Consider the following 13,166-nt stretch of genomic DNA (forward strand, 5'->3'; position numbering starts at 1 on the left):
GAGTTCTGCCTCCTGTCAGGTCAGCAGCAGCATGAGATTCTCATAGGAGTGAAATCCTTAATATTGTGAACTGTGCATGTGAGGGATCTAGGTTACAGTGCTCCTTATGAGAATCTAACAATTGCCTGATGATCTGAAACCATCACCACATCCCCAGCATTCGTGAAAAAATTGTCTTCCACAAAACTGGTCCCTGGTGCCAAAAAGGTTGGAGATCACTGGTTTTAAGGAAGTCTGAAGACTACAGCAAAGAACTATGTCAGGTTTGGAAACAGGCTAAGAGGAGATGCTAAGGACCATCTTGCAGGATTGCAGGCAAAGCTAACACCCAGTGCTTAACCTGTTAAACAGGATGCTCTTATAACATGTTCTAACCAGAAATTACAAGCAGAAAGCCCGGGGACAGGAAATCTTCCTGATTCCTGAGCAGAAAGATGAAATTCACCCCACAGCAGATATTTGGTTTCCAAATTGCTGTTTCCTGGTCTGAATTTCCAGGAAATGGGCAAATAAACCTCATCTGTCACAAATATTGTACTTAACATCCTCTTACCAGCTTCCAGAGACTCTGAGAGTGATGGGGGAAGCAGATAAACTCCTGGCAGAGATGTTTTCTCCTGGGGGAAATCTCAAATATGCCCTAAAGGTCTAGGATGGAGCCATTCTTCTCACTCTGTGAGGAATGGCTGAAGACATTGTCAGAAGATAATGGAATTTTCTATTTTCTGGCCTGAGGTAAAACTTATCAGTAACCTCTTTATTTCTCATTATTGCTGCCTTCATCTACAGATGTTTCATGTCTATGATGTTTTATACATTTTTCAACCTCAGTGTGTGGTTTCTGACTCTTGATAAGAGGTTCTCGAACTGATCAGGGGCCTCACATTGGAACCACAATTTGTTCTTTAAAATATTTCTAACACAGATTTTTGCATTTATGTAATTAATAAGTAGATAGCCATCACTTTATACAGCTTGAATCCTGAAGTCAATGGATTTTTCAGATTTTCCTTTGGGACTAGCTTGAATATGATATCCTTTGAGAGATTGAACTCTGGAGCCAGCTGGGCTGGAGTTCAAATTCCTGGCAAGTTACTTAAGCAAAATGAACTTCAGGTGCAAAGTGAAGAGGAAAATACTATTTACCCTACCACAGGATTATGGAAAAGACTAAACATAACGTGTGAAAAGTCTTAACATGCCCAAAAAATAGTAGCTGTGATTACAATCCTGCTGTATTTGCAAAATTGCAAAGAATACTGAAGAGAAAAGTAAATCTCAAGATGCTTGAGATTCCAACATGTGTCATGATGGCTAACACACCCTAGAGCCTGTCATTTACAAATATTTCCTTTGCAGATTGTGAAATCTGCAAATTAGAGAGAGATTGTGTGTCATTCCTACTGGCAATTCATTCTAAATTGGCAATAAGATATACTTTTTAAATGCATTATGTTGCAATCAACCTTGCTGAAATAAATCCATTCTGTAAAATAAAAAAATACAGCATTTTACATGCTATTTGGTAACTTTGAATGTCTCCGTGTGTGTGTATGCACGTGTGCACATGTGTACCTGCACATACACCTATTGCATAGAGTTAACATTCATTTTTGGTAACCTAGACCTTGGAGCTAAGGGATTTAAACTGCATTTCTAGTTGATATGGTTTTACAAAGCTTTTATTCATTTATTTAATAAAAAATGTATTGAGCACTTATTTTGTGCCAGCTATATGGTCTTTCCGGTTTTAAAATGTATCTAGTGGTTATAATGACTAATATTCTTGCGCATAGAATATCTAGAGAGAAGCTGAGGTAGAATAGAGACATAATTTGTCCAACTGCCTAAATTTATTCATGGGGAAACTGAAGCACAGAAAAATTTAGTTGAAGTTCTCAAATAGGACTTTAGCAGAGTAGCTACAAAAGGAAGATCTAGACACTGTTCCTCATCTTTGGTTGCACATTAAAATTACCTGAGGACAATTAAAAATATTTATGCCCAGAATGCATTGCAGACAAATTAAATCAGAAACCTTGAGGGTGGGGCCAGACAGCAGTCTTTCCCAAAGCTCCCCAGATGATTCCAACAAGCAGCCTGAGAGTATAATAACCATTGCTCTGTGACGATATGGGAGTCTCACTGTTTCTCTTTGTGTTTAGTTAGGTCATCACTTCACGGAAATTCACATTTGCATATGAACTTGCTTAAAGAATCAGAAGCAAGAACACACAGTTGTCATAAGCGTCAACCCTTCCCTTTTCTCCCACTGCCAACAGTCCCAGACCCTCACCTCCTTTTTTTTTGGTAATAACCCCCTCTTTGTTCTTTAGTATTTGCTGTCAGCCTAATCTTTTTCAGTATTTTAGTATCTTTTTCTTTTTTTTTTTTTAACTGGTCTAATCTGGCTACCAGGATTTTTTAAATTTTGTTTTTAATTGACACATAATAATTGTACATATTTATGGGGTACAGTGTGATATTTTGATACATGTATGCATTATATATAAATCAAATTAGGATATTTGCATATCTATCACCTCGTAGGTTTATCACTTCTTTGTGGTGATAATATTCAAAATCCTCTCTTCTAGTTATTTTGGAATATACAATACAATATTATTAAACATAGTCACCCTGCTCTGCAAAAGAACAACATAATTTATTCCTTCTATCTAACTATAACTTTGTACTGTTGACCAACCTTCCTCTATCCCATTGTCTATGCTATTCCCCCCAGCCTCCGATAGCCAATATTCTACTCGCTACTTCCATGACATCAGCTTTTTCAGATTTCACAAATGAGTAAGATCCTGCAGTATTTGCCTTATTGTGTCTGTTTATTTCATTTCACATCTCTTCAAAGTTCATCCACGTTGTCAAAATTGACAGAATTTCCTTCTTTTTAGGGCCAAATAACATTCCACAAAGAAAATGTACATGTACGTTTTCTTTATCCATTCATCCATTGATAGACCCTTAGGTTAATTCCATAACTTGGTATTGTGAATAGTACTGCAATAAACACGAGAGTGCAGATATTTCTTTGACATACTGATTTCTTTTCCTTTAGATATATACCTATTATTGGAATTGTGGGATCATATGATAGCTTATTTTTAATTTTATGAGGAACCTGTATACTGTTTTTCATAATGGCTGTGCTAATATTTATTCCCACCAACAGTGTACAAGAGTTTCATCTCTTTATATCCTCGCTAGCATTTGTCATTGTTTTGTCTTTTTGATAAAAGCATTCTAACTGGAGTGAGATGATAGCTCATTGTGGTTTTGACGTGCATTTCCCTGATGATTAGTGATGCTGAGCATGTTTTCATTTATCTGGGAGCCATTTGTGTGTCTTCTTTTGAAAAATGTCTGTTTAGGTCTTTTGCCCATTTTCTATCAAATAGTTGTTTTGTTGTTATTGAGTTTTTTGAGTTCTTTATGTATTCTGGATATTAACCCCTTGTCAGATGCACAGTTCGCAAATATTTTCTTCCATTCTGTAGGTTGTCTTTTCACTTGGTTAGTTATTTCCTTTGCTGTGTAGAAACTTTTAGCTTGATGTAATTTCATTTGTCTATTTTTGTTTTGGGGTAGCTTGCACTTTTGGGGTCTTATCCAAAAAAATCCTTGCCCAGACCAATGTCATGAAACGTTTCCCCTATATTTTCTTTTAGTAGTTTTATCATTTCCCATCTTACATTTAAGTCTTTAATCTATTTCAAGTTGAGTTTTGTGTATAGTAAGATACAGGGGTCTAGCTTCATTCTTCTGCATGTGGATTGCCAGGTTTCTCAGTTTTATTTATTTATTTATTTATTTATTTATTTATGTATGTATGTATTTTGAGACAGAGTCTTGCCCTGTCTCCCAGGCTGGGGTGCAGTGGCACGATCTCGGCTCACTGCAACCTCGGCCTCCCTGGTCCAAGCAATTCTCCTGCCTCAGCCTCCTGAGCAGCTGGGATTACAGGCACCCACCACCATGCCCAGCTAACTTTTGTACTTTTAGTAGATACAGGGTTTTTCTATGTTGGCCAGGCTGTTCTCAAACTCCTGACCTCAAGTGATCCATCTGTCTCAGTGTCCCAAAGTGCTGGGATTACAGGCATGAGCCACTATGCCTGGCCTATCTTAGCGTTGTTTATTAAGGAGACTATCCTTTATACGTTGTGTGTTCTTGGCACCTTTGTTGAAAACTAGTTGGCTGCAAGTGTGTGAATTCATTTCTGTTTTCTCTATGCGGTTCCATTGGTCTATATGTCTATTTCTCTGCCAGCACCATGCTGTTTTAGTTACTATCACTTTGTAGTGAAATTTGAAGTCAGATAGTATGATGCCTTTAGCTTTGCTCTTTTTGCTCTGTTTGCTTTGGGTATCCAGGGTCTTTTGTGGTTTCATACAAATTTTAGGATTGTTTTTTCTATTCCTGTGAAGAATATCACTGGTATTTTGATAGAAATTGAATTGAATCTGTACATTGCTTTTGATAGTATGGGCATCGTTAACAAGATTAGTTCTTTCAATCCATGAGAATGGAATATCTTTTCAACTGTTTTTGTCCTCTTCAATTTCTTGCAATAATGTTTTGTAGATTTCGGTGTAGAGATTTTTCAAGACCTTGGTTAAATTTATTCCTACGTATTTTATTATTTTTTTGTAGCCATTGCCAATGGAATAGCTTCTTGATTTCTTTTTCAGATAGTTTGCTATTAGTGTATAGAAATGCTGCTGATTTTTATACATTGATTTTGTATTCTGTAACTCTACTGAATTTATTAGTTTTTTTAGTGGAGTCTTTAGGATGTTCTATATATGATATCATGTAATCTGTAAAAAGGGGCAATTTAAGTTTTTTTCCAATTTTGATGCCTTTTACTTCTTTCTCTTGCCTAATTGCTCTGGCTAGGACTTCCTGTAGTATGTTGAATAAAAGTGATGAAAACAGGCATTCTTGTCTTGTTCTAGATCTTAGAGGAAAAACTTTCAATATTTTCCAATTTTGTATAATATTAGCTGTTGATTTGCATGGCTTTTATTGTGTTGAGATGCATTCCTTCTATATCTATTTTGTTGAGTTTTTAACATGAAAGGATGTTGAATTTTGTCAAATGCTTTTCTGTATTTGTTCAAATGATCATATGGTGTTTGTGTTTCGTTCTGTTAATGTGATATTTTATGTTTATTCATTTGTATATGTTGAATCATCCTTGTATCCTGGGATGAATTCCACTTGATCATGGTGAATGATCTTTTTTTTTTTTTTTTTTGAGACACAGTCTCGCTCTGTCGCCCAGGCTGGAGTGCAGTGGCGCAATCTCGGCTCACTGCAAGCTCCGCCTCCCGGGTTCATGCCATTCTCCTGCCTCAGCCTCTCCGAGTAGCTGGGACTACAGGCGCCCGCCACCAGGCCCGGCTAATTTTTTGTATTTTTAGTAGAGACAGGGTTTCACCGTGGTCTCGATCTCCTGACCTCGTGATCCGCCCGCCTCGGCCTCCCAAAGTGCTGGGATTACAAGCGTGAGCGACTGCGCCCAGCCGAATGATCTTTTTAATGTGCTGTTAACTTTAATTTTGTTGACAATTTTTGCTTCTAGGTTTGTCAGGAATATTGACATACGATTTTCTTTTTTGTTGTGCCCTTGTCTAGTTTTGTTATCAGGGTGATGCACAGATGAATTTGGAAATATTTTCCTCTCTTCAGTTTTCTGGAATAGTTTGAGTAGAATTGGTATTCTTCTTTAAATGTTTAGTAGAATTCAGCAGTGAAGCCATCAGGTACTGAGCTTTTCTTTGATGCAAGACTTTTTATCACTGATTCAATCTCATTGCTAATTCATCTGTTCACCTTTTGTATTTCTTCATGATTCAATCTTGGTAGCTTACATGTGTCCAGGAATTTTTCCATTTCTTCTAGATTTATCAAACTTGTTGGCATATAATTGTTTATGATAATCTCCTAGGGTCTTTTTTTATTCCTTTGTTATCATTTGTAATGTCTCTTTTTTCATTTCTGACTTTGAGTCTTCCCTTTTTTTCTTTAGTCTGACTAAATGTTTGTTAATTTCGTTTATCTTTTAAAAAATCCAGCTCTTTGGGTTTTTTGACCTTCTGTGGTCTCGTTTTATTTACCTGTGTTCTGATCTTTATTATTTCCTTCTTTCTGTTAATTTTGGATTTAGTTTGTTCTCATTTTCCCTGAGGTGCAATGTTAGATTGTGTATTTGAGATCATTCTTTTTTGTATATAGGTGTTTATTGCTATACACTTTCCTCTTAGAACTGCTTTTTCTGTATCCCATAGGTTTTTGGTAAGCTGTGTTTTCATTTTCACTTGTCTCAAGAAATTTTGAATGTCTCTTTTAATTTATTTGTTGACCAATTGGTTGTTCAGGAGCATGTTGTTTAATTTGTATGTATTTGCAAAGTTTCTGAAGTTTTTCTTGCTTTCTTAGTGATTTCTACTTTTATACTATTATAGTCAGAAAAAAAATACTTGATATGATTTTAAAATTTGTTAAGACTTGTTTGTGACCTAATGTATAATCTATTCTGGAGACTGTTCCATGAGCAGTTGAGAAGAATGTATATTCTGCAGCTGTTGAATGGAATGTTCTGTAAGTGTCTATTAGGTCCATTTGGTCTAGAGTGTAGTTTAGATTTGATATTTCTTTGTTAATTTTCTGTCTGGATGATCTGTTCTTTGCTATGAGTGAGGGGTTGAAATCTTCTACTATCATTGTATTTCAGTCAGTTTCTCCCTTTGGTTTTATTACTATTTGCTTTATATATTTAGGTGCTCCAATGTCGGGTGCATACATATGAGTGTTAATCTCTTACTGAGTTGACTCCTTTGTCATTATGCAATGATCTTTTTTGTCTCTTTTTATAGTTTTAATTTAAAGTGTGTCTTATCTGATATAAGTGTGACTATTTTTACTCTTTTCTGGTTTCCATTTTCATGGAATGTCTTCTTCCATTCTTTCATTTTCAGTCTATGTATGTTATTACTAGTTAAATGATTCTTCAGAGGTAGCATATAGTTGGATCTTTTTATGTTAGAAAGGAAAATGATTGGGCACTGCTTTTCATTAAAAAGAAAACCTTACCAAGGACTTCTGTGACCTCATTATCTGCCTAAGTAATTTCTTCTTAACTCCTGTATCAATACTTTGGTTTCAGTTTATCTTTCTAGCTTCATTCTTCATTCTACAAACAGGCATGCTCATTTGCCTTCTTCCCCCAGACTAACTTGTGAACAATCTCTTTAAAATACTTTCTATTTTCTCATCTGAGTATAAGTCTTCCAATCCTTCAACACTGTAACTCATACAGCATCTCCATCATGATGCCTTCCATCATCTTCTCTCTCTTTATGTCTACAGCATTTCAAGACCGTATTTTTTATGTTATTATGTTTTTATTTTTTTGACATGTACATATTGGACTGTATGCCTTTTTTTGGAATTTTTTCCTTCTTAGTTTATAAAGTAGTAGAATGCAGAGACTAAGTTTTATTCATATATATTTTTCTATATAGTAGGTCCATGATACATGTTGATTGAATGATGACTTCTAATAAAGAATACCGGCTGGGCACGGTGGCTCACGCTTGTAATCCCAGCACTTTGGGAGGCCGAGGCGGGCGGATCATGGGGTCAGGAGATCGAGACCACGGTGAAACCCCGTCTCTACTAAAAATACAAAAAATTAGCCGGGCGTGGTGGCGGGCGCCTGTAGTCCCAGCTACTCGGAGAGGCTGAGGCAGGAGAATGGCGTGAACCCAGGAGGCGGAGCTTGCAGTGAGCCGAGATTGCGCCACTGCACTCCAGCCTGGGCGACAGAGCGAGACTCCGTCTCAAAAAAAAAAAAAAAAAAAAAAAAGAATACCATTTGTATGGTAGAAAAGCAAAGGGTAAGTTAGAAAAGGATAAAATCTAAATAAGTATGTTAGAGTCTTATCTTCGCTTTTCAAACAAATACTTCTTTAGCCACTGGGTTGCTGTTTATTCTCTGATCCTCAAACTAGAGGTTTTCTTAGTACTTTTCTTTTGCAGGTGAGATGCATAAAAGTGCAGAAAATAAGATATGTTTGGAACTACTTAGAAGGACAGTTCCAGAAAATTGGGTAAGTTGTTTTAGTGAGTACAGCCAAAGAAGAAAAATGTTATCTCAAAAATATTATTGCTAAATATGTTCTTTTCATTATTATTATTTTAGCTCTTTGGAAGACTGGCTCAGTTCTGCCAAGATACATCAAAAATTTGGATCAGGCTTGACAAGAGAAGAACAGGAGATTAGGTACCATGCATATTATTGCCTATACTAGCTCAAAAGCATTATTATCAGTTAGCCAAATAGACAGCTAATAAATAGTAATCTTAATGGATTCATATCAGAAAATATTGTAATGCTCTATTTAGTATTATTAAATTAAATCTTTCACATACATTATATTACATCATCTTCAGAGCAACCTTATGGGGCAGGTAGAACAGACATTATCACCATTTGCATACAACAAATGAGAAATCTGAGGCTCAGAGGGGTTTCATGGCCCGAACGAGGTCACACAGATGGGAATTAGTAGCGGAAGAACTGAGTCCCACACTCCTGGCTGCAGATGTAATGCTCTTTCTACTCCATACAGTGTTTCTCAAGGTTATTATAATATAAAGTTGACCCAGTTTAGGTTATAATCAAGAAATACATATTAGACCATGATAACGCAGTTAAATAAGAACCGCGGAGCAGCAGCAGAACACCATGCGAGATGTGTAGCTCCACATTTCCAGATCAGTTATTAGGCAGAGGAGAGAGGTTTAGGGAGGGCACTGGTATGTCAAGAGTCAGTGGGCTTTGAACAAATATCTTTTCTTGTCTGGGCCTTTGTTTCCCAATCATAGACAGGGGGACAGGGGGAGAAAGACTCTTTAAAGGCCTTGCTGTTCTAAGTTTCCATGACTCACATGCTTCCCCCTTCCCCATTTCTAGTACTTTGAAGAGATGTAGAGCCTATTAGAATCAGCGTCACCTGGGAGCTTGTTAGAACTGCAGGATCTCAGACCACTTTGCATCCCATTGAATCAGAATCTTCATTTTAGCAATATCACCAAGTGATCTATGTAAACATTAAAGTTCGAGAAGCCCTGCTCTCATACATTTGACCAAGCTATTTAATCTGAGCATCGAGGTGGAAGACACAGAGCAAGCGGTTAGTGTTTTCAACAGTAACATAACTCATAAAATGTCTTTCCTCTGCATCATCAAAGAAACACATCTCTGGGTTTTAGAGACACTGAATCAAAAAGCGGAACAATTCTGTGTGTAGAGCTATTTTTTAGATCACAGAACCTTTCCACTCACATTTAAATACATTCTGAAGTTTTCCAGAGCTTCTAAATAGGAGTAGGAAAGTAGAAACAGCATTTCCTTATCAAAAAAAGTGATTTCTCTTAACTACCTCACTGTCTTACAGTAATAAAACCGGAATTGAGGAGAGAGAGTTGGGAACATGCCAATCCTGAAAGTACTTAGTGAGACAATATTTAATATTAAATACCCAAAATACTATTTAGAGAAATATTTAGACCTTGGGAAGAGTATAGTTCTAGAAGCAATATGGTCATATTTATCATTTTTGCAACTGGGAACCCTCACCTCCCATTATTTTGAGAAGGATCAGAATGGTATATAACAAGGGAGACTTATGTTGGTCTCACAAGTGAGAAAGTGAACATGGAGTAGACCTTTTTCTGAATAGGTGAGGAGTCAGTTTTAATTTTATTATTTGTGACAGAGTGATCTGTGATTTCTTTCCATAGGAGGTTAATATGTGGGCCTAATACTATTGATGTTGAAGTTACACCAATTTGGAAACTGCTCATCAAGGAGGTAATTTCTCCAGCATTTTCTCTTGGTGTTGGACAGAAAATAAAGAAGTTTGGCTCTAGTGAAATAATCAGGAGTGCTACTTGTTAATAAGTAATTATATTATAGAATATATTTTGAAAGTATGCCAAGCATATTATCCTCATATCTCTTGCTTACTCTTTTTCTTCAAGTGGTTCTTTTGCACATTGCCTTACGCAATATAGGGTGTGAAACTCGTTGTACTTATTTACCATTTAATGGCTGGATGAATGTAATGTTTCTTTTGTTTTTTAATACTATGCTGCTTAACTTGTTTTAACTTCGTGAAACTCAATTTTTTTTAAGCTAATCCTTTTGTTAGGTAACAGATACAATTTCCTTGGTGCCTAAAATTGTAGGAAGAAAAAAACGCATTTATTCAGCCTTCTTAGTACTGCTGATCTCAAGGTATAAGATGAAAGTTTCCTTTTGGACCCTATCACTGAGCTCATCATTTTTTCACTTTACAGCGATGATTATCAAACCATAGCCCTCTAGCTGTACTCTGGCTTCCCTGTGCTCTCTCACCACTCCTCCTTGCCTTAAAAAAAGCTTACTAAACTTAAGATACTTTTAAAATATTTCCAGCAAGCCGTCAAGCATGAAAGAAAGTAAAACAAACCAATAGGGAATGTTTCTGTGTTGCTGCCTTTCTAACCAGAAGAAAGGTTTGCTATTCCTGTTTTAGACAGAGGGAAACCAACTAGGGGGAATTTAAGTAAAGGCACAGCATGTTTTTGACCAAAGCAGAATTAAAGCTGTTGAAGTTAACAGCTACTCTCTCGCACAGTGTTCTAGATGCTCTATTACAGCTTACTGCTTTCAGCACAGCTCTCTACTTATGAGAACATGCAGTCTTCAACTCACCCATTAATCAAGTTCCTTAACGACTTCAAGTATGGCAGGTTTTATATCATAGAGAAGAAGAGACTAGAAAGTATTTTAACTTCGTAAACCTGAACTAATACTTCACCTTTCTGAAGGCCAGTAAATGTAGACAGGAGATGGCAATGTCTACTCCTTAAATAACTATTGTGATGGCCAACATGTCAATACATGAGACACTACTTTGTAAATTATAAAATGCAGCAGTGATTAAAAGTAAGTGCTCTGGGTCAGATTGCCTGGGTTTAAGTCTTGGGTCTGTGGCAATCATAGTCGCATGACTTTGGACATATTTCTCAAGATCTAAGGTTTAGTTTCTTTATCATTACAATGGAGATAAGTAACAACTTCTGGTTAATAAGGTAACTGGGAATTCAATGAGAAAATTCAAGTAAAATTTCTTAGAGCAGTGTCTGGCACATGTCAATTGCTGAATAAATATAATAAGAATATTGTGTGGGATGATGTATGTCATGAAGATGATTATGAAAACAAGTAAATAAAGAGCTAAGTGTGAAGCCTAAAGATCTCCCTTGTCTTCCTGTTTTTATGTCTGCCAACAGGTTCTAAATCCATTTTATATATTTCAACTCTTCAGTGTCTATCTGTGGTTTAGTGAAGACTATAAGGAATATGCTTTTGCCATCATAATCATGTCTATAATTTCCATATCTTTGACAGTATATGATCTCAGAGAGGTGAGTTTTTCTATTCATTCTATGGTTTCAGAAAGGGAAGGATAGTGACTTTATTAAAAATTTGTTAGAAAGGAGAATCGGGAAATAATCACTTCTTACTCCATAGTAAATGAGACCAAGTTTGTAAATATCTAGCCCAGTAACCAGTGTTCAACAATTTAGTCCTTTCCCTTTCCTCCCATCCCAATCCCTAACTTTGGAAGTGATGTTTCCTCTCTCTTTAATTTACTCAAGACTCTTTAGCCAGAACAACATCCAAAGGTTTATGAATTGTGAATATGTGAAAAAATGTGTGTAGAGAATACTGATGGGACTTGAAGATGGTGGAAGAGAGCTGGAAGGGGGAGGAGTCTATGTAAGATGAACTCCTTTGCCATTTGTGTTTGGCTGGTACTCATTTGCCAAGGCCCCAGTCCAACTCCTGGCTTTCTTTATGGCTACACCAGGTTTCTAGATACCGTTGGAAAAAAAATTACATAGAACAGATTGGTTGGTTGCACTATAAATCCGTGAATGCCAGCCTCATCTGGACAAGGCTTCTGTTCATCTCTAATCAAGGTGATCTCCTGTTCTCTGAAATTAAGATTTCAAGCCATCTCTGTCCTCTGGTATCGGAGATGCCCATCTTCTCATATTCCACTCTTTCTTTAATTCAGCAGATATCACTATTTCACAAAAAAAGATGGAAGCCATAAGACAGAAAAGTGCCTAACTCCCCCCTTTCCAAGTGCCAAATGACTCATCTCTGCAGCCCCCTCCTTCCCTGACCTCTCATTCCAGTGGAGGAAGTGCCCTCTGCCGGTACCTGAGAGACCATCCTCTCCCACCTTCTTGGGGTGCTTATGCAGTCCATGAATGACTCCTCTCTTCTCTCCTCAAGAGCCTTCCCATCAACATTTAACATTCTCAAGTTCTCCCAACTTAACAAAACTCAAACAAATAAAACAATTTCTTCTCTTGACCGTGCTTCTGCCTTCAGCTACTACTATATCACTCTTCTTCCATTCACAGTAAAACTCCTAGAGTCTTTGTGTCTGTTATCATTACTTACTCATCTTCCTCTTACTTTTCAGTCATGCCAACATGCCTTCCTCCCTCATGACTCCTCCATTTAAACAAATCTTGTTAAGGTCGCCACTGTGATCCCAAAGCCCACAGATCATTTTAAAATTTAAAAAGTTCTTTTAAAATTAGCTGTTTTTTTCCTTAACAGAAAGGGCAATATGTGGCTATGATAAAAATAAAATTCAAACAGAACAAAAGAGTCTGAATAAAAATTAAGGCTCCCTCCCATTGGGAAAACTTCCCAGTGTTCAGGTCCTCTTTCAAGATACATCCACTAGGACCATATTTTCTGTATACTTTTAGTTATATTAAATGCATATGCATTAATTTGTTTAACAGAATGAATATATTCTATGTACACGGTTCTGCACTTGAATTTTATTTATTTTTGAGACGGAGTTTTGCTTTTGTCACCTAGGCTGGAGTGCAATGGCGTGATCTTGGCTCACTGCAAACTCTGCCTCCTAGGTTCAAGCAATTCTCCTGCCTCATCTGCCTGAGTAGCTGGGATTGCAGGCGCATGCCACCATGCCTGGCTAATTTTTGTATTTTTAGTTGAGACAGGGTTTCACCATGTTGGTCTGGATGGTGTCGATCTC

General features: G+C 36.9%; 1 protein-coding gene across 1 annotated transcript in view; it reads left to right on the top strand.

Annotated features, from left to right (window-relative positions):
* Positions 1-13,166, top strand: part of LOC115837296 (probable cation-transporting ATPase 13A4) — a 151,393-nt gene that overhangs the window by 93,522 nt on the left and 44,705 nt on the right. Inside the window, exons 9-12 of the mRNA XM_030822807.1 lie at positions 8,065-8,135; positions 8,228-8,308; positions 9,832-9,901; positions 11,368-11,502. Of these exons, the coding sequence (XP_030678667.1) occupies positions 8,065-8,135; positions 8,228-8,308; positions 9,832-9,901; positions 11,368-11,502 (357 nt within the window). The remainder of the gene's footprint in view (positions 1-8,064; positions 8,136-8,227; positions 8,309-9,831; positions 9,902-11,367; positions 11,503-13,166) is intronic.

The sequence above is a fragment of the Nomascus leucogenys genome, chromosome 11 (genome assembly GCF_006542625.1).
Source record: "Nomascus leucogenys isolate Asia chromosome 11, Asia_NLE_v1, whole genome shotgun sequence".
NCBI classification, from domain to species: Eukaryota; Metazoa; Chordata; class Mammalia; order Primates; family Hylobatidae; genus Nomascus; species Nomascus leucogenys.